Source organism: Chenopodium album, chromosome 13 (genome assembly GCF_948465745.1).
Source record: "Chenopodium album chromosome 13, dcCheAlbu1.1, whole genome shotgun sequence".
Taxonomy (NCBI): domain Eukaryota; kingdom Viridiplantae; phylum Streptophyta; class Magnoliopsida; order Caryophyllales; family Amaranthaceae; genus Chenopodium; species Chenopodium album.
This window is the reverse complement of record NC_137846.1, coordinates 26057743-26085517: the sequence shown is the minus strand read 5'-3', so window position 1 is coordinate 26085517 and position 27775 is coordinate 26057743. Positions and strand designations below refer to the sequence as shown.

Here is a 27775-nt window from a genome sequence, read left to right as displayed (position 1 = left end):
ATTGGGTTAGTCAGGCATGTGGCACAGCATAACACACACACACACACACACAAAAATTCATTTTACAGAACGTAATAGGCATAACATAACACACTATTGTGTGTGTCAGGCCGTAAGCCATATGATAAGGTTCAAAACCTTATACGACTGCCAGAGCTAAGGATTTAGCTTTAGAAATTCAGAAGAAAGATAGAAGAAGATGAAGAACTGAGAGATAACAGAATAGAGAGAAAAAGGGGAGAGAGAGAAAGAGAGAGGGAGAGAGATTAGAGGAAGAAGTTGTAATTCATTTCATAATGCCACAATTACAACCTAAGGTGCATTAATAAAGCATGGCTTAACAGAAAGATTCTCTAATCCAGCTGTAATAATAAGCTAAGCATAAAAAGACAACACTGAAATAACAAATTGTCTAACAAACTTTCCCGCCAAATCTCAAGTATGAGTAGTATGAATTATGGACTGTATCATACCATCCCCCTTTAAAAAGACTTGACCTCAAGGCAAAATTGAAGAAAAATGAGGGAAACGAGTTTCAAAGTCACCCTTTTCTACCCAAGAAGCTTCATGAGTAGGCCTATCCTGCCATTGAACCAAGACTTGACTCTGAGGTGCACCATCCAACTGGACAGTTCTGGTGTTAAGGATAGCTGCAGGGAGGAATGGAATCTGAGCATCCTGGAGTGTATCAAGTGGAATCACTGAAGTAGCAGGCAGCTCTCTAGAGAATGGTTTTAACTCAGAAATATGAAAGACATTGTGTATCTTTGCAGAACTAGGTAGTTGCACCCTATAAGCTACCTTTCCAATGACTACAGTGACCTTGAAAGGTCCAAAATATTTGGCTGCCAGCTTGTTGTTGCTTCTGTAAGAGACAGAATGTTGCCTATAATTCTGTAATTTTAGCCACACCCAATCATTCACAGCAAACTGCCTTTCTGATATTCTTTTATCAGCCTGCACTTTCATTCTATTCTATGCCTTGATCAGATTGTCCTTGAGTATCTTCAACACCAATTCTCTTTGCTGCATACAACGACCCACTAATGCATTATTTGACTTTCCAGGCAGATAGGGAAGGTGTACAGGAGGTGCTTGACAATATACAGCTTCATAGGGAGACATTCCTGCTGTAGAATGAAAGTGAGTATTGTACCACCATTCAGCCATAGGTAGATACTTACACCAATCCTTGAGTCTATCACTAGTCATGCACCTTAAATAAGTCTCAAGACACCTATTGACCACTTTAGTCTGGCCATCAGTTTCAAGATGGTATGTAGAAGAAAGCAAGAATTTGTTCCCTGTAAAGTAAACAAGCCTTTCCAAAATTGTCATAGGAAGATAGAATCCCTGTCACTAACAATGCTTAGAGCTTAAAAACATAGTCTAGATAAGCCTGAGCTACCTCTACTACAGTAAAAGGGTGTCTCAGTGCCATGAAATGAGCATATTTGCTCAGTCTATCAACCATAACAAAGATGACATTCATTCCCATAGACATAGGCAACCTAGTGATGAAATCCATAGATATATCAGTCTAGATGTTTTCAAGAATGGGTAAGGGCTGCAGAGCACCAAGTTTAGCTGCAATATCATATTTAGAAGCTTGACACACCACACACTTTATGATAAACTGACTAATGTCTCTAGCCATCCCCCTCCAATAGAACAAGCCTTGCATTCTTTTGATTGTTTTATCCTTGCCAGAGTGTCTTGCTTCCATAGAAGCATGATGCCAAGAGATCAACTTACCCTTAAGATCAATATCAAGGCCAATAACAATCTTTCCATGTCTTCTGATCAGACCATCCACCAAGCTAAAGCCAGTCACATCCTCACCTTGGATAAGTTTCTGAAATAAGAATTTGGTGTTATCATCCCTATCATAGCTAGCTCTAATAACATGACTCAAATCAGAGTCAATTACAGAAATTTCCATAAGCAAAATTTCAGATCCAGGAACACTGGACAAAGCATCAGCTGCAAAATTGTCCTTACCAGCCTTATATTGAATCTCATAAGTAAAACCCATGAGTTTTGAGAGCAAGAATTGTTGAAATGGGGTTGAAATTTTTTGCTACAGTAGCCATTTCAGGCTCTTTTGATCATTTCTCACAATAAAAGGAGCACCTATCAAGTATTGTTCCCACTTTTGTACAGCAAAAACCATGGCCAAAAGTTCTTTTTCATAGACTGAAAGTTTCTGCCATTTTTTACCAAGAGCTCTGCTAATGAAAGCCAAGGGATGACCTTCTTGCATCAAAACTGCACCTATACCAGTCTTGGAAGCATCAGTTGCACCACAAACTGTTTAGAAAATTCAGGCAATGCCAAAACTAGCACGTTGACCAAAATAGTCTTCAAATGTTCAAAAGCATTATGAGCCTAATCATGTCATTCAAAGGCACCCTTTTTAAGCAAATCAGTGAGTGGTTTGCTCAGAGTGGCATAACCTCTGACAAATTTCCTGTAGTACCCAGCTAACCCCAAGAAAAATCTAAGCTTCTTGACAGATCTGGGACATGGCCAAGAACTGACTGCATCAATTTTACTTGGATCAGTTTCCACTCCTTTTTTAGAAATAAAGTGTCCCAAGTATTCCACCCTCCTTGTTGCAAAAGCACACTTGCTCAGTTTTGCATACAAGAATGTTAAATCATCAAAGTAAAGACTTGCTCCAAATGTTGCCAATGCTCTTCAATTCAATGCTTTTGCAGTAAATGAGGATATCATCAAAGAAAACAAGGACACATTTTCTCAGCAAAGGCTTGAAAACAACATTCATCCAGCTTTGAAAAGAGGAGGGAGCATTAGTAAGACCAAATGGCATAACTAAGAACTCATAGTGGCCCTCATGAGTTTTAAATGCAGTCTTAAAAACATCATTTGGGTGAATCCTTAGTTGATGGTATCCAGCTTTGATGTCCAGTTTACTAAAGACTACAGACCCAGCCAACTCATCAATCAACTCATCCAGGATAGAAATGGGGAACTTATTCTTCACTGTTCTCTTATTAAGTTCCCTGTAATCAACACAAAGTCTCCAACTCCCATCTTTCTTACCTACTAACACAATAGGAGAGGCAAAGGGGCTAGAACTTGGTCGAATAATTCCTATCTCCAACATTTGTTGAACCAATCGCTTAATGATATCCTTCTGCTTGAGAGGATACTTGTAAGGTCTGATGTTTACGGCACCCTTACTAGATTCCAACTCAATTCTATGGTCATAAACTCCCCTACTAGGTGGAAGTTCATTAGGTTCTTCAAACACCCTTACAAAGTTGGATTTTAATGCCCCTAGTTCATCATACTCCCTATTTTCATCAGAAAGGTGTATGAGACAACTAGGCTGGATGGTGTATGTGTAGGAGTTTATAGGTACTATAAAGCGGAAAACATGAATCATATTCATAAAGCACCTAATCCCAAGATCGCATGCATAACACACAAGACACATAATCATACCTTTGAAGCGTGAATTCCACGTAGCAATTCGATAATCAAATCAGGGAGAGAATAGAGCCCCAAGCATTGCTTCTCTACTTAGTCCACGGGATTTGAACAAGCCGTCCACCAATACTAGATTGGTCGAGTGAAAGAGGAAAAACCACGATCACCACCTTTAATGGACTAACCGACCACCACGAACCACCACAACCGGCGCCGAGGGAAGGATAGAGAGCCGTGAGAGAGAGAGGGAGTTTTAGAGGGGTTTGGTCTCGTGTTTGCTAATTAGGGTTTGATCAAACTGATCGCTGAATTGCAATGCATGTCATGAAACCCTAGGCACTTAGTCTACATATAATCCCATTATAATTAGACTAAGTCACGAAGCCTAAAATCCTCCATATCACTGCATATGGCCGGCCATGCTAGGGGATGAGGCCCATCTTGAGTCTCGTCCTCTCGTGCTCGATCTACGCCCTTTGTGTGACTTTATAGGATCCGTCTAAGTGGGCTTTGGCCTATTTTACTAGCCCAAAGATCGTTAGTACCTCTAGCTATGATATAACGACGACCCAAATGTACGAACTTAATTATCTCCATAATTTGATCCATTTATATATCTAGTAATTGCACACGACGAAGACATAAATCCTTTCTGAGCTCTCGGTCACTTGCAGAAAATAGATATGAGAAGCACAGGACAAGAGCTTGAGGGAAGGAGAATCTTGTAACACTTTCAGTTTCTGAGTTGGCATCCTTATGCACCTTGAATTTCATAGTGAGTTGCTTGAAATTCCAAGAGATAGAACCAAGAGTACTCAGCCATTGAATGCCTAGTACCATATCACAGCTCCCTAAGGGTATGAGCATGACATTAGTAGAGTAGTGAACTGGTGTCCCCCAAGGGTCCATGTGAAGTTGTTTACACACAACCTGGCATACCAGGTTATTGCCATCAACCACGATTACAGACTGCCCCACAATGCTGTCACTCTTACAACCCAAAGTGTGAGCTAAGTGAATATCAAGAAAATTATGTGTACTTCCAGAATCAATTAAGGTGTGCAAAGGGGTGCCATTAACTAAAGCTCAAACTCTCATTGTGTGAAAATTTTGGCTGCCTGTTAAGGCACTTAATGAAATTCTAGGGTCTAGATCTTCAGATCCTCAACCTGATCCTGCTCCTCCAATTCCACCATAGCAGAATCAACTGCATCTAAACCAGATATCTCCACTGTAAATAGCTGAGGTTCCTTAAATTGGCAAGTGTGATTCCTATTATAAGGAGCATCACAATAATAACAAAGATCTTTTGCTATTTTCTCAGCCCTCACTGCTGCAGGAACATATTTAGTGGGTTTATTATGTTTAGGGAATGTGTTTGGCTTCATTTATGGGGTTGGTAACAAAGGAGGTTTGTGAGTAATGGTGAGAGGAGTAGGAGTGGGAGTGGTAGGTTTATGGTAAGGGGTATGAGTTTTAAGAGTTTTGTGGGAATTAGCAGCAATAGATTCATCCTGCAACCTAGCATATTCAATAGCAGCTGTAATAGTTTGTGGTTTAAAAGCCCTGACAAAAGGCCTAATTCCTGGCATTAATCCACCAATGAAACTCTCCAACAAATATTTTACAGGTAAAACATAGCTATTCTGCAACATAACAGCCCTAAGATTCTCAAATTCATCAACATATCCCTCAATAGTATCAGACTGACTCAACTTATTGAATTCCTCCACCACATTTACCCCAACTTCATCCTTAAATCGACCATTAACATCAATTACAAAATCATTCCAATCAACAGCAGGTCGATTAGATAAGTAATTGTTTACCCAGTTTTCAGCCTTATCTGTCATATTAAGGGAGGCAAGATCTACTTTCTGATCATCAGGTTTTTTACAAAGAGCAAAATATTTAGAGCATTTCTTAACCCACATTCTAGGATTATTGCCATTAAACTTAGGAAACTCGAGTTTAGGATTATACCCCAATTTAGGTTGGAGTACACAATCATCAAATTTAGCCAGTGCTATCTGATCCTTCATAACCTGCATCATCCCTAGGAGGTCCTCGATCTGCTTAGCAGAAGCAGCAGACGCAGCAGACTGAGCCTCAAGCTTCCTCTCCAATGAAGCAAGCTGAGCATCCATTCTGTTCACTCGTGTAGGGAGAGACGGTGCCAGAATGGAACAACACAGAGAACTACAGCGGCGGCTCTAATACCACTGATAAGGTTCGAAACCTTATACGACTATCAGAGCTAAGGATTTAGCTTCAAAAATTCAGAAGAAAGATAGAAGAAGACGAAGAATAGAGAGAAAAAGGGGAGCGAGAGAAAGAGAGAGAGAGAGAGAGAGATTAGAGGAAGAAGTTGTAATTCATTTCATAATGCCACAATTACAACTTAAGGTGCATTAATAAAGCATGGTTTAACAGAAAGATTCTCTAATCCAGCTGTAATAATATGCTAAGCACAAAAAAAAAAAATACTGAAATAACAAATTGTCTAACAAACTTTCCCGCCAAATCTCAAGTATGAATAGTATGAATTATGGACTGTATCACCATGCATGGGCTACAATTTTATTTTTTTTAGAAGTACAATAAGGCATGATATATCATACTAAAATAAGGTAAATTCGGTTTAAGCACACAAACATAACAGCATGTGGGCTTCAGCTGTTCTTAGACCGCTCTTTTAAAAATTTTGGCACGACATGTAGTGAGTTGGCTTATCATGGATCAGACATGACAAGATACACAACCAAATTCTACCCAAAGCCATAATTACTACTTTTCATTGCCTCTACTTCTCCATGTCACTGATCCACCAAACGCCTTTATATTCAATTTAATTGCACTTTTCTGTCCTTTTGATTAAAAATAAAAATTGAAGCAGCCAAATAAGACTGGCAATTATATGTGGTACTAATTAACAGACTGTAGTAGTCAATGCTTGACTTCTAAGAGAATATTCCATGATGTTTCCTTACACCAACTAAGGGAATACTAGTAAGCATTGCTACCAACTAAAGTGGACATTTATTAGTGGTTTTAGCCTTGTGCTTTCAAATGCCTATAAAATGTTGGACATCTAGATAATGTTTTAGAGCTTTAATCATAGTCTTTATTAATTATATCCAGGAAAATAAAAAAATATGACTCTTCCATTTGTGTTTCTGTTAGTCCTTTCCATCCAATATCATACACATTTAATCTCAGCATCCGACCCGGATCCGATTGAAGACTTTTGCTTATCCACCGGCGGATCCAAACCCCGCGATACGAGCTGCATGAACAACAATGCAACAGTGGAAGATTTTATTTTCACAGGCATAAAATTGCCAGGAAACTTCAAAAACACAGGTTTCACTTCAAAACCTGTTAATGCCAATGTATTCCCTGGGCTAAACACCTTAGGACTTTCATTGGTGCGAGCTGACTTTGGCGTGGGTGGTGTTAATGTTCCACATTACCACCCGAGAGCTACAGAAATCGCGTGTGTTTTGGAGGGAAAAATTTATTCAGGATTTGTTGACACTCAGGGAAAAATATTTGCCAAAGTAATTGAAAAAGGCGAGGTGATGGTGTTTCCTAGGGGTATGTTGCATTTCCAAATGAATGTTGGGGAGTCCCTTGCCGCTATTTTAGGGAGTTTCGACAGCCAGAATCCCGGCTTGATAAAAATACCATCAACAATTTTTGGGTCTGACATCAATGAAGAGCTTCTAGAGAAGGCTTTTGGGTTGAGCTCAAAAGATCTTCGAAAATTGAAAAAGAAGTTCAGCTCATCTCAAGTTTTTGATTAAATTCTGTAATCTTTATTGTACTAATCTTACATATTAGTGTATTTATTTACTGATGTGTTCATGATGATGTGCTGTTACATGCTGTTTTCATAGAAACTATCAGAAATTCATATTTTCATGACAGACACCATAATTATAATTTTATAGTAATTGTCATTCTTCTAAATGATTTAATACTTGGGAAAAACCCATTCAAATTAAAGGCTAGGACTGTGATCAAAACATTACCTTCAGCTTTAGGTGATCAGAGTTAAATCACAGGAATGTATAATTGCGGAGGATTAATTAGAGAAATATCAATTCACTTGGCTTACAATATTGGATAAATAATTGCCTTTGATTAGAAAATTGCACTTAGCATTTCATTCCAAGCATCAGGAACCCCAGGAAGGCACCAGTGACTGCAGTCAGAGTTGTGTTCTTTCAGATTTTGGTTTATTTCTTGTGCCAAATCCCTGCTGTACACCGAGGGGTGTCCGTCTCTTCGAAGGCCAGATATGTTGGTAATATCTTGCAGATACACCGGAAATCTCATCTTTCTTAGAACTTCTTTGAGGATCATTGTAGGTCCAGCAATATGAGGGTGACTGAAATATAGTAGAGGCTCCTTTTGTTTGTAGCATTTCCAGCCATTTTCCCTGCCATAATAAATTTAAACTTAAAGATGAATCGACTTAATTAGATTGAAAAGGAAGAAAACATAGTTTAATACTTTGTTGTGTGAGTAGGGAAATATGTAGATGCCAACTAGCTTAATTGGTTAATTATCGAGGGGAAAGGGATCAAACCTCGACTCTGCCACAAACCTTTGGGGCTTCTTATGATCTTGGTTATTAAATAAGCATTTAGTTGGTGGATATACCTGTTGTGTCTAGGTGACATGCTGCGAAAAATGACCCGAGTTTTGTGAGGATCTAAATTTAAATCAACCCATTTAGCCCATGTTGAGAGTCCCTTCTCATAGGCAACCATTGGATTCAAATTGTTGATGATTCTGTTTCCTTCCATGAAATAATCCCACCTACAAGAAGCTTCAAACTTGAGATTTTTAAGTGTAATGTTACAATCAGAATAAAAAAACGTATGGCAAACATAGAAGAATGTCCTACGCTCTAGACTTGATTGAGTGTGTCCACCAGTGCGCTGAATCGAACACAAGCACATCGACTCCTCTCCAATACTTTGCATTCTCTTCAATCATATCAAGATGTAAAACTCGCTTATGCTGAGGACTTCTTTTTAGTTCTACTAGTAGAGGTGCCCAAGAAAACTCAATCGACATCTCAAAGTCCTGAAATCAATCATTCAATTCAAATAATGAACCAAACAATGTAGCTTGAAACGCGAGTAATCAAGTCATGGAGCTATTACCAGGGCATGGAAGGCCATTGTAGGACCATTGTATGTCACCCGTTTTCGGCCAGTTGGAATGACTCCTTGGACAAGGCAAACAAGAGACTCCCATTGGTTTCTCATTATTGAATCCCCAACTAACATTAATTTTTTTCTCCTCATCTTTCCCAGGAAATGAAGTGCATCAAATCTTGAATCAAGTAAGAGGTGGCATCAATAATTTCACAGCAAGAAATTGTAGCAGTTGTACTCAAAAAACTTATAAATTATGACTAGTTGACACTAGCATTACACTGCTTTACCACATAAATTTGGGTACAAACTCTAATATGGAATCAACTTTTTTTTTTTTTTTTGGGTTGAACCAATGTTATTTTTCCTAGAAGATTATCACATTATTTTATTTACCTGGGAAAATTTGTCAAATTACTGTACAGTGTATGTTTCATCAAACATGGAACTATTTTAAGGGAATAACAAATAGAAGAACAAGCAAAATAGCAAACAGAATATGTTGTTACCTAGGAATAGAACACTTAAAAGGTTGCCATCTCCATTTTTGATAATCCGAATCCGGGCGTCCATTCTTAAGGCAAGTTACAGCAGTGCTGAGATACGGGCAGCTTGAATCATAGAGAGGGTACGATTCATCAAGCACCCATTTCCCCACTGTGAAGTCGCACGATGACTTGCCTCCTGCCGCAGCTCGGTTTCGGGTTTGGGCCATGTTAAGCTCGCTAGCACTATCATCTTCATTCAGCCATGCCTCTTCTTGAACATCATCATAATGATCTAAAAATGATGTTACATGAAAAATGCTTAGGGAAATTATGACCATAAAACATAACAAATATTTTGGTGTGCCCTTCATTTTCATTTTAATTATGTTTTTTGTGTATTAGTGAACTAGTTTGTGCTTGTTTTCATGCAAGTATAAAAGTAATAAAACACATTGTTAAGAAGAGATCATGCTATTAATTAAGGTTGTCTTTTTTTTTTTTTTTTTTTTTTTTTTTAATTTTTTTAACTTTTTTTGGGGTGTAGAAGGTAGTCAGTTGTCTCGCCTTTCATTGCAGTGGAATTGGATTGCAAATTTATTGCAACTTGTGTTCTTCATTACATATTATGGTCACTTTTATTGGTGGAAGAGGTAGTGGTAGGATGATGGTAATTGCTTAGAAAAAGATTAGGGTGATGTTAACTATCCTCATTTCAAGGGTAGTTAGTCTAATCAATAGTGTGGAAAGAAAAAGTAATAATATGATGATGATGATAGTTGTCTAGTGACTCAAATGCTTCTATATATTTTTTTTTTTTTTTTTTGAAACAACTCAAATGCTTCTAAACATAGGGTAAATTAATATGCATGATAAAATAATAATAATAATAATAATAATAATAATAATAATAATAATAATAATAATAATAATAATAATAATAATAATAATAATCTCCATTCACATAGAAATGTATATATTTTGATTTTATACAATTGTTGAATATAAAATAAGTTAATTAGTTATTCTTTTTAATATAACGCGACCGTAGAATATAATCGTGAACAAATTGAGTTGAAATTAAACTTAATAAAAAATATATTATTTATGTTTCTTATTAGTTGTAACAAATGAGTATTATAAGACATAAAAAATTGACTGTTGTTAAAAAAAAAAAAAAAAATAGTAAATAGTAATTGATGATTAATCTTGTGGCCCATTGTGTTACATTTTCCTTTAGATACATCAAATTATTATAGGTTGGTTTGATAAAACAAAGTTGCATGGTTATCAAGAGGTTGGTCCTTGTGGTTATGAGTCTTCAATAACCTTTTTTTTTTTTATTGGGGGTAAATAGAGCCATAAGGGCAATATTATACACATAATTTAACTTGTTGTATACCACTCCAAGAATTTAATGTCTATTAATATTGGCAGAACTTGATTTGATTTACGAAATAATACAAATCTGAGCTACCTATCTTTAAAAAAATAAATAAACAAAAAATAAAAAGTTAGCTAGGTGGCATTTAAGATTAACATGAGATTATGAGATTGAAACAAACCGAAGTTTGTTCCCCGTAACTGAAGGATTGAGTGGGACAATGCTGAATTTGTAAATCTACAATGTCAAAAAGCGAATGAGTCAAAATGATAACAGGCATGTTATTGCTGCTTCAAGGCTGTATCTATTCCTTCACCTTTAGGCCCCTTATGGATATAATTGCCTTCACAAGTTTACAACAATCCACATAAACTCTCTACACATAAGGCTTTTAGGACAAAGCAAGGATAAAAGCTGGTTCCCAAATTTTCAATCTGTGGACGTCATATAACATAATTAGCTAAAGTCTTAATGGTATAAATTTAAAATCAATTCTTGCCTAAATCATTTTCCTTTCCACACCATTAAACAAAATAATGTTCTCAATATGTTTCATCATACATTCATACTCAATAACCATCATGTATCTTTCTATGTGCGTAACAACACAAAAATATAACTTAAGATAGTGCACATTCATAATATTAAGCAAATTTTATGTTGCGGATGTAACCCGACAACACGTAATCAGTATCGGTAAAGACCCTATCGTCCAGCTAAGCACCTACACGGGAAATAAGGATTAGCTAACCCCAGGGTGAAAAGTCAGAAAGTGTGTACGAAGAAGAAGAGAAGATATTAAGAAAGAGAATAAGAAAGAATGCTGTAAACCTTTGGTCAATGCTTCACACAAACACAAAACCTCATTGCTTTGTACATCACTTCCGCAATATGGTTTAATTCACAAAACCACATCGCTTTGTACAGTGACAGAGTTCAGGAAAGCTACAATGAAGCTGAGATATGCTGCAGGCCAGTGGTAAAGCATGTCGACATGTCGTAGCTAAATTTTTTGTTGAATATACAAGCAAGTCCTTCGGAGCACTTATTGTTGCTGCTCTAAGAGCAAACGAATTAACTTTTGAGTCCTTCGGAGCATATAGCCTTTCTTCAAGATAGATTAGAAAAAAATTGATGAACTGATATTTAATTTGATTAACAATCGAGCCCCTAATTTCAACGAACAGGAACCTACAAACTTTAATAAAAAGAACGCTTTCTCTTGACAAAAACATACAAAGAAACTAACAAATTAACATGAGAATTTGAATTTAGATTTCTCTCAAAATATTCCATAAACTTGACCCCTGGGAAATCATCTCCTAAAAATTTTGACAGCAACAAAACTTGGGTATTGACAGCAAAAGATATTCCTCCCTAAAAATTCTGCAAAGCAATGGAACTTGACTTTAGATTCAAAGTTAGGGGTGACAGGGTCACTCATTCCCTGGTTCAACAAACGACGAGCTTCTTTCACCCAATAGACCATACCCGACAACATTCCCCTGGGCTAGAGATCAAAGCCACACAGCTAAAAAAGAAACATTACAAATAAGGTAACCCTGTCGTCCTAAATTTTATGTGACTAATCTAAAATGATACTTATTAAAGAATAATAAAAAGAAAGTAGTACTCCGTATAAAACTAAAAATATTCAAATGTACAATTATGAGAGTTTAGAAACTTTGTTTTCAGAAGGCATTTTTATGTTATATTTTGGATAAAAACGCTACACTAAAAGAATTACATCAAGCAGGGGCAATAGAAACTCGATCAACCTCAACAATATACTCAAGGGTAGCACAAGGAGGGATAGAGACATCGGAACCAAAATCAGCACCATTATCACAATAACCCAGTTTAGGAGGGACAATGACTCTTCTTTTACCTCCGGCCTTCATTGTCTTTAACACATACTCTATCCCTTCACACATTCCTCTAGTGTAGGGCCTCGACCCCATTACAAGAGCAAGTGATCTGTTATTCTTACCAAATGTATCAACAAATACTTCACCGCTATCTTTGACGCTGCCTTTTAAGTCTATTACTACCAAGTCCCCTGTTCTTGGAGTAGCACCACCACCAATTCTCATGTCATAGTACCTAAATCAATGCAATGATTCCATGAACATGTAAATCAAGTAGATATTCTAGAACTAATACAATTAAATATTCTGGAACTAATACATGCAAATTAACAAGTACATGTACTGCAAAAACACAAGCAAAATATTCTAGAATTAATACATGCAAATCAAGTAGATCTTCTAGAACTAATGTACATGCCAATCAACAAATACATGCACTGCAAGAAGCCAAGCAAAACATTCTAGAAGACTAGAACTAATAGTCTTGTATGCTATATTATAGTTTGTGTAGTCATGTATACCAATAGACCATCCATAATGGTTGTGCATAAGGACCTGCTAGCAATTTCCAAATAATTGCTAGCTACTTGTTAGCCATTGTGGAGCTACAACCTTTCGTAGCTAAGCCAAACTACATATACTTTTACTCCACCCAATGCTATTATATTTATTTGTTTAATATATTTAATGTAGCTTACTATTGTAGAGGTTATAGCTTAAATCATGTAGTTTGGAGATTTATGATGTGGCAACCCAAAACTACATGTATACGTAGCTAGCCATTGTGGATGCTCTACACTCACTAAAATTAGTAGATATTAATGTAATGAAGCCTCATTTTAATATGGGAAAATTAATAAGGACAATAACAACTTCCAATTATTAGTGATTAAAGTAGAAAATCTCACATTAAATTCCCATTTTCGAGATCAAACATGACCTTGAACAATGGATAATAATTTAATGGCAAGAATGCAGCTCATAATACACACATTAAATCAAGGTCGAATGCAATAGTAAACTTGTTCCGGAACCGAGTGCATTCAAAAACATGTTCAACACAGGGGTAGGTTTATCGTTGGATGAACTCCATTAAATGCATATTGACTCTTTTACTCGATCGAGTTTAGTAGAGGAAGGGAAATAGGAATTAGTGGGAGATGGAAACACTTTCACAAAAAAAATGTGAATATATTTAAGAATAGTGAATGCATTGAAAATGTTCATCAAACGCCTTATCATCATATCATTCACATCAACGCATATATTTCGGATGTCCAAAATCAATCAATCAATCATGAAAAACAAATTCGGCTACTAAATAAGTTACATTTACCTGAGAATCAAATTCGGCTACCAAACACCTTACATTTTTACAGAAATAAATTAAAGAATAAAATGAAACAACTTCTTTTGGTTTTCAAAAACAAAAAAGGACCAGCTACTTAAAAATCTCCCTCAATAGATTGAAATGTAGCTCCTTAAGGAGATATATATAGATTAATAGGAACTATATATGAAATATATGTATTTATACAATCTCTGTTTATTTATTGTACTCACATCCTATTCCTTTAATTGAAGTTTAAAAAAAAAAAAAATAAATAAAAAAAAAATTGATTGTAATTTGTGATTTGTATTCAACAAAGAAAATAGGAAAAATTGCTCCCATTAATCTGAACTTTGCCTCATCCGCCCAAATTAATCCGAATTTCGATTATTATCTATCACTCCCAACTTTAGGGGGTATTAATTTCTATTGCACCCAAATAACTTGCAACCGGTTGAAGAGGTCAATTTTGCTGACTTGTGATTAGTTGCACACGTGTCGCAACCTGATTGGTTCAAAACTTAAAAAAAAATTTAAAGATTAAAACTAAATAAATAAATTTAAAGATTAAAAAAAAAAAAAACAATACCAACCAACACATCCCGCACCCACCCACCCACCCACAGCGGCACAGCCAGCCACCCAACACCTTCCCCGAAGCACCGACCACCGCCCAGACCCCCTTCCCCTAGAGCGCCGGTGCCGCCCAGTCATGCTTCCCCTCTCCTAGTGTCGGTGACGCCCGACCACCCTCCCCTTTCCCTTTAAAATTGGCCGCTGAAAACGACCACCAGAAAAATGCCACTACCCCTATTTCTCCGTGAATACGACCACCGAAATGGCCGAAAACGACCGAAATCGGTCGAATTTTAGGCTGGATGGTTGGGTTTAACCCAAAATCGAATTTTAGGCTGGATGGCTGGGCGGTGGCTAATTTCGAGATATGGGGAAGGGAAGGGGTGGGGGAAGGGAAGGGGTGGGTTTCGAGGGAGGGGGAAGGCTGGGCGGCGGTTTCCAGCAGCAGGGGAGGGGTTTTCGGGAATAGGGCTGGTTTTCCGGCGGGTTGGGGGTGGGGATGTGGTGGCAGCAGCTGGGCAAGGGGTGGTTTGTGGGTTTTTTATTTTTTTTGTTTTTGTTTTTTGTTTTTTTAAAAAAAAAAATTAAACCAATCATACGCTGACACGTGTCTAGGTAACCTACTACATCAGGTTGGATGACCTGTTGGGTGCAACAAAAATTAATACCCCCTAAAATTGGGAGTGATAAATAATAAACGAAAGTTGGGATTAATTTCGGCGGACGAGGCAAAGTTCAGATTAATGGGAGCAATTTTTCCAAGAAAATATCATTTCAATGTGTATTTTTATATTATCAATTTTTATAAATATAATTTTCACTACTACACCATTAATGATATAAAATGGCATAGGCATGCATTGGAGATCAAGCAAAATGCACATAAGCACCAACAACAAGAAGAAAAAAAAAACACAAAAATAGTACAATTTTTGTTAGAAGACCAACTCTAAATTGATGGTTAAGGCCAAAGATTAAGTTTTATTATCTACCACGCCCCTCACATAAATGTCTGTTAGACTTGAAATGTCAATGTAACTTGGGTCTTTCTATACCACAATTTTAAGGAGGGGTATATGACATTTGGAGCCATAACATTTATGGTTTTTGATTGAGTTGGTAATTTAACAATTTGTTAATGAATATATAAAATTGCAAATATTGAAAATGTTCGTAAAAGTTAGAAGAATGAAGAACTTACATTAACTAAGCAATAATAAAGTAGAAAATATACCTTATGCCATTTGGTAATATAACCTCTTCTTCCTTCTCCAAATCCCTATATATGAGAAAAAAAAAAAAGATTAGATGAACTTATTATCATATACTTAATTAAACGTAGTGACATAAAGCATAGAGGAAAAATTGATTATAATAATTCCACCTTTGGCCGGTTCACTGTTAATAATCCCCCGCCTTTAGATTATTATTTAATAATCCTACCTTTATAGGGGATCTTCTTCTGTTGGTCCCTAACATGTTGGTAACCGATTTTTATAGATTAATATGCCATGTGTCATTTTTTAATTGGTTGAAAAATAAAACCGAAAAAATAAAAAAAAATAAAAAACTGAAAAAATAAAAAACAAAATTGAAAAAATAAAAAAACAAAATTGAAAAAGTAAAAACAAAACCCACCAGCCACCCCCACCCACCGTGAACCTAACCTTACCTTAGCCCAACCAAAAACCGGCCGCGACCGACACCCTACACCCCTGAAAATGGCCGGCCGGAACCCTCCATTACCAAAAACCATCCCGCCAACTAAAAGCAACCCCCGAAATAACCCCCTAACCCGAATCCCACCCCTGAAACTACCACAGCCACCACCCTAAAAACCTTACCCAACCGTCGAACCCCCCCTCTAACCGCTGAAAATCCCCTGTAACCACCAAAAACCACCGGAAAACTCCCAAACACTTACCCAAATTCATCCTCAAGCCATCCCTTGAAATTGATTCATTGATTTTTTTTAATTCATTGAAATTAAGGGCTTTGATGGTTTTCGTGGGTGTGAGGGTTGGAATCGGGCCTGTTTTGGGTGGTTTTGTCCCTCGGGAGAGTTACAGCTCGAGGACTGATCCGACTGTGACTGTACCTGCAAAACAACGGAGACTCTGGGTGTTTGGAACTCCGCCTCCGACGATCAAGTTAGTGCTTGAATGTGTGTAGGAGAAGGTGCGGAAAATGAAATGAGATCTTCTCGGATTTCGAGATCAGGTGTTTTTCTGATGTAAGAGAATGTAGGGTATGCTGTAATAATTCATTCTTGTCCCGAAAATGGGGGAATCTCCCTATTTATAGAGTCATTGGGAAACGTGCCCCTGATTAAGTCACTCTGACCTAGCTTTGCTGGGCTACGCCGTATTGCGGCTTTCTTGGGATTTGGGCCCTTGAAGGCCGCTTTTTTCTCCCAAGCTCTAGGAGGGACACATGTCAAATGGAGACTGGTCCAATTCGGACCAACCAGAGTACGACACGTGGCATGGGTAAAATTATCCAAAATATTTTCCCCCCACAGGTGTGACGTGGCGCGCCACGTGGCATCTGTGACATATGTCACTCAGCCATAGGAAGGTTTTTTTTTACTGTGAAAGTTTAAACTTTCACATTCCGGGGAAATTACCAGGATGCCCCTGTTTTTTACCCCTCTATAAATACACGATTTACCCCCCTCATTTTGAACGTTTCCAAAACATTCTAGAGAGAGAAAATCACCAATCCTGGAGAGAGAAAGTATGTCGTATGTCCGTGTGAACACAAGCGCTAGTAAATTTCCGCCTGCCTCAGCCGGTTTACAACCGCTTGTGCCCCAAGCAAGCAAAGTCAACTCCAGTAGCATCTCAGTCGGTCATCACCGTTTGCCCCCCTTTCAGAGACAAACGTAAGGTACCGCCTCTACTCCCTTCAGCTCATTTACATTTGCTTCAATTCATTCAATAAATGGATTCATCGCCAACACACACGGCACGGCCTAGGTCAGTAGTCAGCCGGTCTCCTGATACGGCTGAGTATAGGACTGGGAGTGCCGGCTCTGGGTGCATGGAGAAATTTTATACTCCTCAACCGACCATCTATGTGTCTGTGCAGGACACGATGGCTAGAACTAAACAGACAACCTCTAGACGGCGTCGAGGAGACGGTACTTTGGAAGTGCCTTCTGATGAGGTAACCCCGGTTGAGGGGTCAGAGAGCAATGAGAGTTTAGGGGAATACTCCCCGTCTGGGATTCCTACAACCCTAAGTGACACAATCTTATATGATGAGGGTAGAGACGAGGAGGGAGCCGTCTCCTAGATGGACCTTGATGAAGCTGGCCCCGAAGATAGAGACGGGGGAGAGTCTGCATCGGGGTCAGTCGGCGACAAGGGAGACGGTGAAAACTCTGCCTCAGGGTCTAGCTCTGAGGATGATAGTGATGCCCCTCTTTCCCCGCTTGAGGACAGTGAGGCCGAAAAGAGGAAAAAATGGGAATCGAAGGATGATCCCTTTCAGATCCATATCTCCGCTAAAGACAGGCGGGCAATGCTAAAAGGCATTGAAAGCTTTGTGCATAAGCGGCCTCTAGGGGTGGTGCAATCCCCCAAGCTCTTGAAGGTAAATACAATCCCTTCGAATCTCTGCCTGAGCTGGGATGGCCGTTGTGAGTGAAATCTCACTCTCAACAGACTTCTTCGTCCGACAGCCGGCATCAAGCTGATGCCGCCTATATAGCTCATTCACCCCCTTTCACATATGATGCGGATCAATCCCCCCGATGGTCGGACGTCTAGGAGCATGCCCGGTCCATGCTAGTTGCCGTTCCCAAGAAGGAGAAGGATGTCATTCCGGGCATTGAGACGTTCAATGTTGAACATATCACTGCACTCCTGTTTGAGGTATACCTAATTCCCCTTTGCTTGAACTAAGTATAATATATTCCTCATGAATGACACCATTTGTGTCTACACGCCATGCTCAGGGTTGATGGACTCAAACGGCCATATGCCCAAAAGAGGGAGGAGGTAAAGAGAGCCACTAGATCAGCTAGGGTTTCTCAAGATGTTGCTGAATATCAATGTACAATTAATGAACTTGAAACTAAAGCCGAATTGATACAACAGGCGGATTAGATCAAGGGTCTTCAAAAAGCCTTGGATGAGGCTAAGGAGAAGGCCAACACAGCTGAAACCAACCTCAAGAAGGCGGAGGAAGACCTCAAGGCCTTGCAGGGTGCCTCCCAGGAGAATGTAAAGCTCAAGGCGGAGGTTGAGATGCTGAAGAAGGATGTGGAGCGAGTCCAAATGAATATCAAGGCAACAATCGAGGCGGAGCAAGACCGCCTGATTGCTGAAAATGAAGCGAACTCCAACGCCCGGATGAAGATCACCTGGGAAGCTCTCTACCCCAACAAGGACTATGGTTTGTGGGCTCTAGCTTTTCAATATGCTGAAAATGTAGTGTATTTGAGAGAGAAAGGGGAGCCGGAGCCCGAGTCCTTCGAGGCCTGGGCAAACGCTGAGCTTGAGGAACCTGCCAAGGAGCTCCCCGAAAAAGGAGAAGCCATTGAGCTTCAATCTGATGGGGAGAATCCCAAAGAGGAGAACCAGGCGGCCCAGCCTTGACTTTTCTGCGGCAGTATGCCAAATTTTTGCTTTTTCGGCCTGCGTGTCGAGTATTTCTGTAGTTTTACCGACTGAGGGGTCGGGTAACGATTATACTTTCTCTTATCCCGGATATATATTCGGTTAAAAATATTATCTGGTTTTAACCGGTTTTGGAATGAAATTTGCCGATTGAGTCGGTTTGATGAATTTGCTATTATGTTTCAATTTTTGAATTTTTGCCCAACTTTTTTAAAGCATGCGGCAATTCAGATAATATACCGGCTACTCTTGCCCCTGGTGGTTATGTGGTTGGTTTCAGTACTTTGATTGATTGACTTTGGAATGCTTGATACTTTAAAGGGTATGGAATATTCCCAAGTCAATCAATCATAGTAGTGATTGCCCCAAACCAAGTACACAGCCGTCAACGACATCCGTTTAACCCAACCAGGTATTCTCATATAACCTTTGTGAGCCAGAAGGGAATTGGCCGCCTGAGAGTTAATGGAACAAGGAACATATTGTCTGCCTGCCTGATGGATCCTAGACAGCTTAAAGGCCGTCTAGGATACCTGCAATCCATTGCACCTGGTTCGTCTGCCCCATTGGGGTGACTGGTACAATTTCGTTGAACAGCCTAACGGAGAACTTCAATAATTTACCGGCTGATGTCACTTGACATCCGGTATTAAGCTTAATCATTCTTTTAGACTGTTTTGGTCAGACAGCTATGAGTTGACCAATTTGGTCGTTCAATCTTTGTCGTCTGCATATGCTAGTAGAGCAAACGATAGAATGCCCTCTGCGACGATAACACCCGAAGGGGCGTCGCCGGACGCCATACTCAAATAGGAGCAGACGAATGTATAAAATAAGTTTACATCCGGCCATTGGCCTCGGTTTGAATATCATTTTAGTCACTAAGTCTTTTAACTTATCTTAGTTTTATTCATTATCGGGGCCGTCTGTGCATTGCACTGACGATGGTCCACCAATTTTAAATATTAAGTTAGCCGCTAAGTTTTTAACCTATCTTATTTATTCAATAGACCGTCTGTGTTTTCAACAGGCGGTAGTATATTGTTGCGCATGTATATATACAAAGCAATTAATATTGAAAACAAAAAGCAACTTTGCATTAATAGGCTTTTTATTTACAAAAATTTACAAGTCTTAGAAGTAGTACTTTTTCAAGTTATCTACATTCCAAGTTCTGGTCAACCGCCTGCCGTCTGGAGTTTCCAGGCGGTAGGTGTCGTTTCTTATTTCCTCATAGATCCGGTAGGGGCCTTCCCAATTAGGAGTTAGCTTTCCTTGCTCATTGGCCCTACCGGTTGCCTCCATCTTTCGTAACACAAAGTCCCCAACTTTTAAGGGTCGTTTGTGCACTCTCTTGTTATAGGCACGGGTCATTCTCAGACGGTAAATCTCATGACGCAAGGCGGCATTGCCCCTGTGCTCCGGGAGTGAGTCCAATGCTAGCCGCATGGCCTTCCAGTTTGCCTCTTCATTGTATAGCATGACTCGTAGAGTCGGCTCATAATGCTCGATGGGCAAGACGGCTTCAGCACCGTAAACCATGAGAAATGGGGTTTCACCGATTGCCCCCTTTTCAGTTGTCCGGATGGCCCATAGGACATGAATCAACTCTTCAGCCCATAAACCACCGGCTCTTTCAATTTTCTTTTTGATACCGTCTGAGATGAGTTTGTTGAAGGCTTCAACTTGGCCGTTTGCTTGGGGTCGGCCGACTGATGCAAAACAATGTGAGATCCCTTGATCTCCCAACCAAGTCTTAAGCTAAGTCGTCTCAAATTGAGGTCCATTATCAAATACCATAGACATAGGTACCCCGAACCGAGTGATAATGTTCTTCCAGATGAAGGAGATGACATCTTTTGTCTTGATGCCTTTTACCGCATCTGCTTCCACCCACTTAGTGAAATAATCCACATCCACAAGAATATAGCGCTTTCCACCTGGTGCAGGTGTATACGGATCTAGAATGTCCATGCCCCATTTAGCAAACGGGACTGGGCTGTGGATTGCCGTCAGGTCAGTAGCCGGCCGATGGATTAGCTTGCCAAATCTTTGACACTTGTCACATTTTCTAACAAATTCCATGGCATCTGACTCAAGAGTGGGTCAGTAGTAATGCCGCCTGGCCTGACAGCTAAGGTTCTGCCGCCTGCATGAGAGGCGCAGTGTCCCGCATGCAACTCTTCGAGAACTTCTTTCCCCTTTTCCGGGGTAACACGCTTTAATAGAGGCTTCAGAAACCCCGCCTTAAAGAGTTCTCCTTCTCTCATCTCGAAGTTTGTTGCATGCTTCTTCAGCACGGCTGCCTCCTGAGGTGAATTAGGGAGCGTGTCGTCTGTCAGATACGCCCGGAGGCCATCCATCCAAGTAGAATTTCGATCCAGCACTCCAATGGGTTCATCATCAGATATGCTTCATCTTTCCATTACTTCCCAAAAGACTGACCGAGGCGTATCACAAGAGGCGGAGGATGCAAACTTAGACAGAGCATCCGTTTGATTGTTTTCAGCCCGGGGCACTTGACTTAGATGAAATTGTTCAAGTGTCCCAGTTTCAGCCTTGACTGCCTGTAAATATTTGATCATAGCCGGATGGGTGGCTTCATACTCACCATAGTATTGGCTAACGACCAACTGAGAATCAGAGTAGGCGTCAATTTTCGTTGCCCCTGCCGCCTTACACATGCGGATGCCGGCTAGCAGGTCTTCATATTCTGCCTCATTGTTTGAGGCCTGAAATTTAAACCGTAGTGCACACTCATATTTATCTCCTTCCGGAGATTGACAGATTATGCCTGCACCACAGCCGTTCATAGTAGAGCTCTCGTCTACATGCACCTTCCAAACCTGATCAAGGTTATTTGAAGCAACCGGCCTTGTCATTTCGACAATGAAGTCGGCAAACGCCTGGCCCTTCACTACCTTTCTTGGTTCATAGGTGATTTCAAGACTTTGAATTTCAATAGCCCATTTGAGCATTCTGCCAGATGAGTCCAGTGTTGTCATTGGCCGCTTGAGGGGTTGATCTGTGTAGAATACCACCGGATGTGCCAAGAAGTATGGTTTCAACTTCTTAACAACCATGTAGAGAGCAAGGCCAAATTTTTCAACCATGGGGCACCGAAGTTCAACATTTCTGAGCACATGGCTAATAAAATACACCGAGAGCTGATTGTCGTCTCTCTCAGTAAGGAGAACAGCACTAAGGGCATGATTTGAGACGGCTAGGTACATATAGAGCGTCTCCTTTGGCAGAGGGCTAACAAGCCTTGGCAAACAGTGTAGATGTTCTTTCAATTTTTGAAAGGCCGCCTCACCATAATCTCCCTATTCAAATCTAGTTTTCTTCCTGATTGCTTGGAAGAAGTAAAGGCATTTGTCACCTGACCGACTGAGGAATCTCCCAAGCGCAGCCAGACAACCGGTAAGCCTCTGAGCTTCCTTCACGGAGCGGGGTGACTTCATGTCAATCACCGCCTGTATCTTCTCGGGATTAGCCTCTATCCCCCTTTGGTTAATCAGGAATCCGAGAAACTTCCCAGACTCAACACCAAAAACACACTTTTTGGGATTTAACATGACCTTATGCCGCCTGAGTGTGGTGAAGGTTTCTCGGAGATCAGCAAGGTGATCCGTCTGTAGCTTAGATTTGACTATCATGTCATCAATGTACGCCTCTACATTCCTTCCAATCTGATTAATGAAGATTGTATTAATCATCCGTTGGAAAGTAGCCGGCGCGTTCTTCAAGCCAAATGACATCACCGTATAACAGAATAACCCCTGATCAGTGACGAAGGCTGCCTTTTCTTGATCTTTTTGCCACAGGGTTATCTGATGGAAGCCGGAGTAGGCATCCATAAAACTCATCAAGGCATGCCTGGCTGTGGAGTCGATAAGGTTGTCGATCTTCGAAAGCGGGTAACTGTCCTTTGGACATGCCTTGTTCAAGTCAGTGTAGTCAACACACATGCGCCAAGTTCCACTCGGCTTCTTTACAAGCACCACGTTCGTAACCCAATCAGGGAAGTTACATGGCCGAATGAACCCGACGTCTAACGGCTTTTTGACCTCGGTAGCTGCCGCATGACTCCTTTCCTCGCCGTGATTTCTTTTCTTTTGCCGGATAGGCTTCTTTTTTGGATCCACGGTGAGCTTGTGGACAACGAGATCCGGGCTGATGCCTGGCATCTCTTCCACTTCAAAGGCAAAGATGTCTTTGAATTCCTTCAGCATAAGGTGCAAGTCTGCACCAAGCCTTTCAAAGGCAGCCATCCCCACCTTAACAATCCGCTCTGGACGGCTGTCGTCCACAGGAATATCAATGTGCTCACCAGCCGGCTAGGGACGGAGATCATCTGACCAGTGATTGCTATTTCTTCTCCTTCTTCACCTCCACTGGCTTTTCACTTTTTCTTTTCTTTGCAGCTGCTGGAGGGGGGTGAATCAGGGTCCTTGACATCGTCAAGGTTTATTGGCTCCTTCAGCTGACCAGCTGCAGCAGCAGTCGGCTTGACGTCTGAGAGATAGCACTCCCTTGCCTTCTTCTGATCCCCGTTGAGGGAGCTAATAAAGCCATCATCCTTTTCGTACTTGAGAAGCATGAGAGCTGGGATGATGACGGCCTTGCACTTGTTTAGAGTGGGTCGGCCAAGAATGATGTTGTAGGCGGTCAGCTCTTTAACTACCAGGAACCGGACGACCATGTGCCTCCCCTTTCCCTTCTCCCCCAGTCGGATAGGTATGTCAATTTGTCCGACTGGGTGCACAACCCCTCCTCCAAAGCCAACCAGTGGATGGGAGACGTCGCGTTGGCTATCCCGCTTGTAATTAAACCGGGACAGAAACTTGTAGCTGGTGAGATCAGAGAAGCTACCCGTGTTTATTAGGATCCGGCCAACCAGCTGGTTGGCGACCTTGCATTCAATGACGACTAGGTCGTCATGCGGCCGGTGAACTTTGCCCCGATCCTTCTCAGTGATGAGGACGTTTGGGAATGTTCCAATGGAGGACGTCTGTCCATCATCAACTGAATTGATCATCCTCTTCAGATAATCTTGGTGCCTCGAATGGTCGGGCCACCGCTTGCGAATCCGCCTACTACAGTGTAGACCGGATCTGTTTAGGGTAAAAATACCCCATGTACGTGGACCAATCCTGTAGCGACACGTGGCCCAATCAAAAGGCGACATGTGTCACTATGGGAAGATGACGCGTGTCCAAGGGATAAAAAGCCCCTGAAATCAGCATTAAAAAGGCCTTATTACACCATGGCCCAAATCCCAAGAGATCTTCATGAAAGCCGCAAAACGGCGCCCCCATATTACACGTGGCATTGCGTGATTGCGCAGCCAATCCCATCACGGAAGTTTAGGGCACAGACCCCAAAGGGGCACAAGCTCCCACCCCTATTAATACCCCAATCATTTATGATGGGAGGGGGATTAGGACGTTACATAAAAAAGAGCATAAAACAGCTCCAACTTCTCTCTACTCTCTCTCTCTAGCCTTTCCGTTTAGATCTCTAACTTGATCGTCAGAGGCGAATATTCCGGTAAAGAAATATTTGTTCATTTTGTAGGTGTCCGAGTCTCGTTGCCTGAAGAGCGTGACCAGTATCCGAGGAAATCCAAAAAACACCCAAAATAGGATCCTTGTCGGCATCCGAGCTACTAGTAGGCTGGAAAGATTTTGACGGCTGCCCTAGATTCGTCTTAGAAGTCGCTTTGGACTTTAAGACATAGCACTTCAGCAAGCCCTTGTCAGCCAGACGGTCCAACATCCGCTTAAGACTATAGCAGTCGTTGGTGTCATGGCCCACTTACTGGTTGAAGTGGCAGAATTTATTCTTGTTCCGTGACTGAAAGGAACTCTTCATAGGATTCGGCTTCTTAATGGTCAGCCGATCCTTCACCTCTGTAAAGATGGTGTAACAGTTTTTATTGAATTCATACCGTGAGACATACGGTTTGAATTCCTTCTTCTTCTTTTTGGACGGCTGATCAGGTTCCTCAACCACCCATACTTTTTTCCTCTTTTTGCTCTCTTCAGCTTTCTGAGCTAGCTGAGCAGACCGACCCTCTTTTTGCTTGTCGGACTTCCTGGAGTCCGACTGATGGCTGGACGAGCAGAGGTCGGTGGCTTGAATAAAGCTCTCCGACTCTATCAACGCCTCTTGGAGGGTGAAAACCCTCTTTCGGACAAGGTCGAACTTAAAGGTTCACCCGTTCTTCATACCCTTGAAGAAGTCTGTATAGACTACCTCGTCAGACAGCCCTTGGATTTGGATCCTCACCAGGTTGAACTGCCTGACATAGGAGTGAAGCCCTTCTCTATCTCCCTGCCGGATGGTACTCAAGTCAAGACTTATTTTCTTGGCAGGGATGTTCATTGAGAAGTTCGAGGCAAACAAGAAGGCAAGCTTCCTGAAGCTATTGATACATCCGGCTGGCAAGTTGCCAAACCATTGTTGGGCAATGCCCTTCAATGTAGCCACTGGCACCACATAGCGTCCTCTAGCCCCTGCATGTGCATGAGGTTAGAGTAGGCCATGAGGTGGTCCTTAGGGTTGGTGGTACCATCATAAGCACCAATCAACACATTCTTAACCTTGGCCGGCTGTGCTGCCTCGGTTATCTCCTTGGTGAACGCAGAAGTCTGTTCGCCAAGTTTGAGTAGACGGAACTGCCAGTCTAAAGGTCGGACGTTATATGCCGCCTGACCCCCAAAGAGGGCCAGCTGCATGAAGTGAGGAGAATACGGACCGTAGACCATAGGGGGTACATACGGTGCATTCCCAATCATTTGAGGGTCAGAATGGACGGTATTACCGCCTGTATGGCTCTCATGCAAGGATTGAATGTTCCCTGCAAATGTGTTTTTGAAGCTGTCTGGAAAGCTCGAAATAGAGGCTGACTCAGATAGTTGTTGACCTCTCCTGCGCTCGATGATTTGCCGAGCATCAGGGATAGATTTTTTGCTACCCACCGGTTGATTCTCCCGGCGGGGGCTTCTTGGACCCTTCTAGGGCAGAAGGATCTTGGACCAGTCAAGGGTTACGCCTGCCTTGTCCTTTGGATGTGGAGTCGGCTGCCTGTCCCTGACTGGCTTCTTCCTCGCAGTTCGAGGAGACTTCTTGGCCGGCTGACTCTTGCTAGCGCCAGCCGTTTTCTTTTCGATCAGATCCTTGATCTCACCCTTGAAACTCGTCATGAATTTCATGAGCTCGTCTTTGGTGACTGGAGCCTAACCTCTTGCCGAGTGGGTTTCCCCTTCCGGCTGACCAGGGGGCCTACTGGTACCCGCCTGGCTTTCGCCTCGTTCCAGAGTGTATTTGGGACAGATGCGCTTAGTGATGAGAGAGCTATCTTTGGCTATGTATGTTTCGACCTAAGGATCATCATATTCATCATCTGTAAAGACCTCCAGCTGGTTAGCCTTGGGGTCAGGAGACGGTACAGACTCTTGAACCATCCTTGAGGTACTCTCCCCACATACGGCGCCAAATGTTTTGGGTAGTTTTGTCCCTCGGGAGAGTTACAGCTCGAGGACTGATCCGACTGTGACTGTACCTGCAAAACAACGGAGACTCCGGGTGTTTGGAGCTCCGCCTCCAACGATCAACTTAGTGCTTGAATGTGTGTAGGAGAAGGTGCGAAAAATGAAATGAGATCTTCTCGGATTCCGAAATCAGGTGTTTTTCTGATGTAAAAGAATGTAGGGTATGCTGTAATAATTCATTCTTGTCTCGAAAATGGGGGAATCTCCCTATTTATAGGGTCATTCGGAAACGTGCCCCTGATTAGGTCACTCTGACCTAGCTCTGCTGGGCTGCGCCGTATTGCAGCTTTCTCGGGATTTGGGCCCTTGAAGGCCGCTTTTTTCTCCCAAGCTCTAGGAGGGACACATGTCAAATGGAGACTGGTCCAATTCGGACCAACCAGAGTACGACACGTGTTAGGATATGATTGGCCCACGTGGCATGGGTAAAATTACCCAAAATAGGGCCGGTTTTAGTTGAGTAAGGGTGGAAATGGGGTTCCAGCGGTGGGGATGGGGGTTCGGCGGTAAAGGACGGGATGTTGGAGGTTGGGGTTAGGGACCTTACGGTGTTCATTTGGGGCTAGCTTGGTTTTTTAAAAAAAATGTAGGTTTTTTTCTATTTTTTTGACCAATTATTTAGTGACAAGTGTTACTCAAATTAAAAAAAAAAAAAAAAAAAAAGTATACCCAATGTTTAGGTTACCGGTCATAAGGGACCAATAGAAGAAGATCCCTATAAAGGTAGGATTATTAAATAATAATTTAAAGGTGGGATTATTAATAGCGAATCAGCCAAAGGTGGGATTATTAGAATCAATTTTTTCAAACATAAAATGTACATAGGTTACCTATTGGTAACATTGTGATAATAAATAGTTACTTCATCGCACCACATATACCATTATTAACTCAAACCACATCTTATGCCATACCCATATCCATACCCTATTATTCACCCAAGCCCTCTTAACTTTAGGACATGCATTTGCTAGCTAGTTGATTCATATGCTACAAGCCTATTCTCAAAGGATAAAAGAAAACATAACAAAAAATAGGAGATGAAAAAAGTTAAAGTCCCAAGCCCTATAACACTTTATTCCTCTGTTTGGAAAAAAAATGTCTCAATATGACTTTTCCACTATTCATATACACCAGTTTGACTTCCATTAGTGATTCATATACTCCCTTCTTTTTTAAATACTTTCTCCACTTTTCACTTCTGGTCCTTTTTAAATACTTTCTTCATTACCTTACTTAGAAAATTTTTACAATATTTAATTCATTTTTCTAAACTAGTGGACCTAACATAAATCATATTTTATTAATTTCATATTCACTC

General features: G+C 41.0%; 3 protein-coding genes and 1 pseudogene across 3 annotated transcripts in view; 1 reads left to right on the top strand and 3 right to left on the bottom strand.

Moving 5' to 3' along the window:
• Window positions 1–498: 498 nt before the first annotated feature.
• Window positions 499–969, bottom strand: LOC145575418 (uncharacterized). The gene has a single exon (XM_081633291.1). The coding sequence runs from the start codon at window positions 967–969 to the stop codon at window positions 499–501; it is 471 nt and encodes a 156-aa protein (XP_081489417.1).
• A 5532-nt stretch (window positions 970–6501) lies between these two features.
• LOC145576547 (germin-like protein subfamily 3 member 2 pseudogene) lies at window positions 6502–7323 on the top strand (annotated as a pseudogene).
• Window positions 7324–7501: 178 nt separating this feature from the next.
• On the bottom strand, window positions 7502–9486 carry LOC145575417 (protein trichome birefringence-like 36). Its single transcript, XM_081633290.1, has 5 exons — window positions 9137–9486; window positions 8634–8805; window positions 8372–8553; window positions 8125–8283; window positions 7502–7900 (listed from the first exon to the last, which is right to left on the bottom strand). Exons 1-5 carry the CDS (start codon window positions 9484–9486, stop codon window positions 7603–7605), a joined length of 1161 nt encoding a protein of 386 aa, XP_081489416.1. The 3' UTR covers window positions 7502–7602.
• Window positions 9487–12114: 2628 nt separating this feature from the next.
• The window catches only part of LOC145574716 (peptidyl-prolyl cis-trans isomerase FKBP17-2, chloroplastic-like), a 29545-nt gene continuing 13884 nt past the window's right edge, over window positions 12115–27775 (bottom strand). The window contains exons 3-4 of the mRNA XM_081632563.1: window positions 15505–15552; window positions 12115–12599 (exon numbers count right to left, since the gene is read on the bottom strand). Coding sequence (XP_081488689.1) covers window positions 12245–12599; window positions 15505–15552 — 403 coding nt within the window. The 3' untranslated portion in view covers window positions 12115–12244. The remainder of the gene's footprint in view (window positions 12600–15504; window positions 15553–27775) is intronic.

Excerpts from the sequence above, each read along its gene's own strand:
- LOC145575417 (XM_081633290.1), bottom strand. The coding sequence starts at position 9,486 with ATGAAGGGCACACCAAAATATTTGTTATGTTTTATGGTCATAATTTCC. Across the intron at positions 8,554-8,633 it reads CAATGGCCTTCCATGCCCTG|GACTTTGAGATGTCGATTGA; the intron begins GTAATAGCTCCA and ends GATTGATTTCAG. Across the intron at positions 8,284-8,371 it reads CACTCAATCAAGTCTAGAGC|GTGGGATTATTTCATGGAAG; the intron begins GTAGGACATTCT and ends AGCTTCTTGTAG.
- LOC145575418 (XM_081633291.1), bottom strand. The coding sequence starts at position 969 with ATGAAAGTGCAGGCTGATAAAAGAATATCAGAAAGGCAGTTTGCTGTG.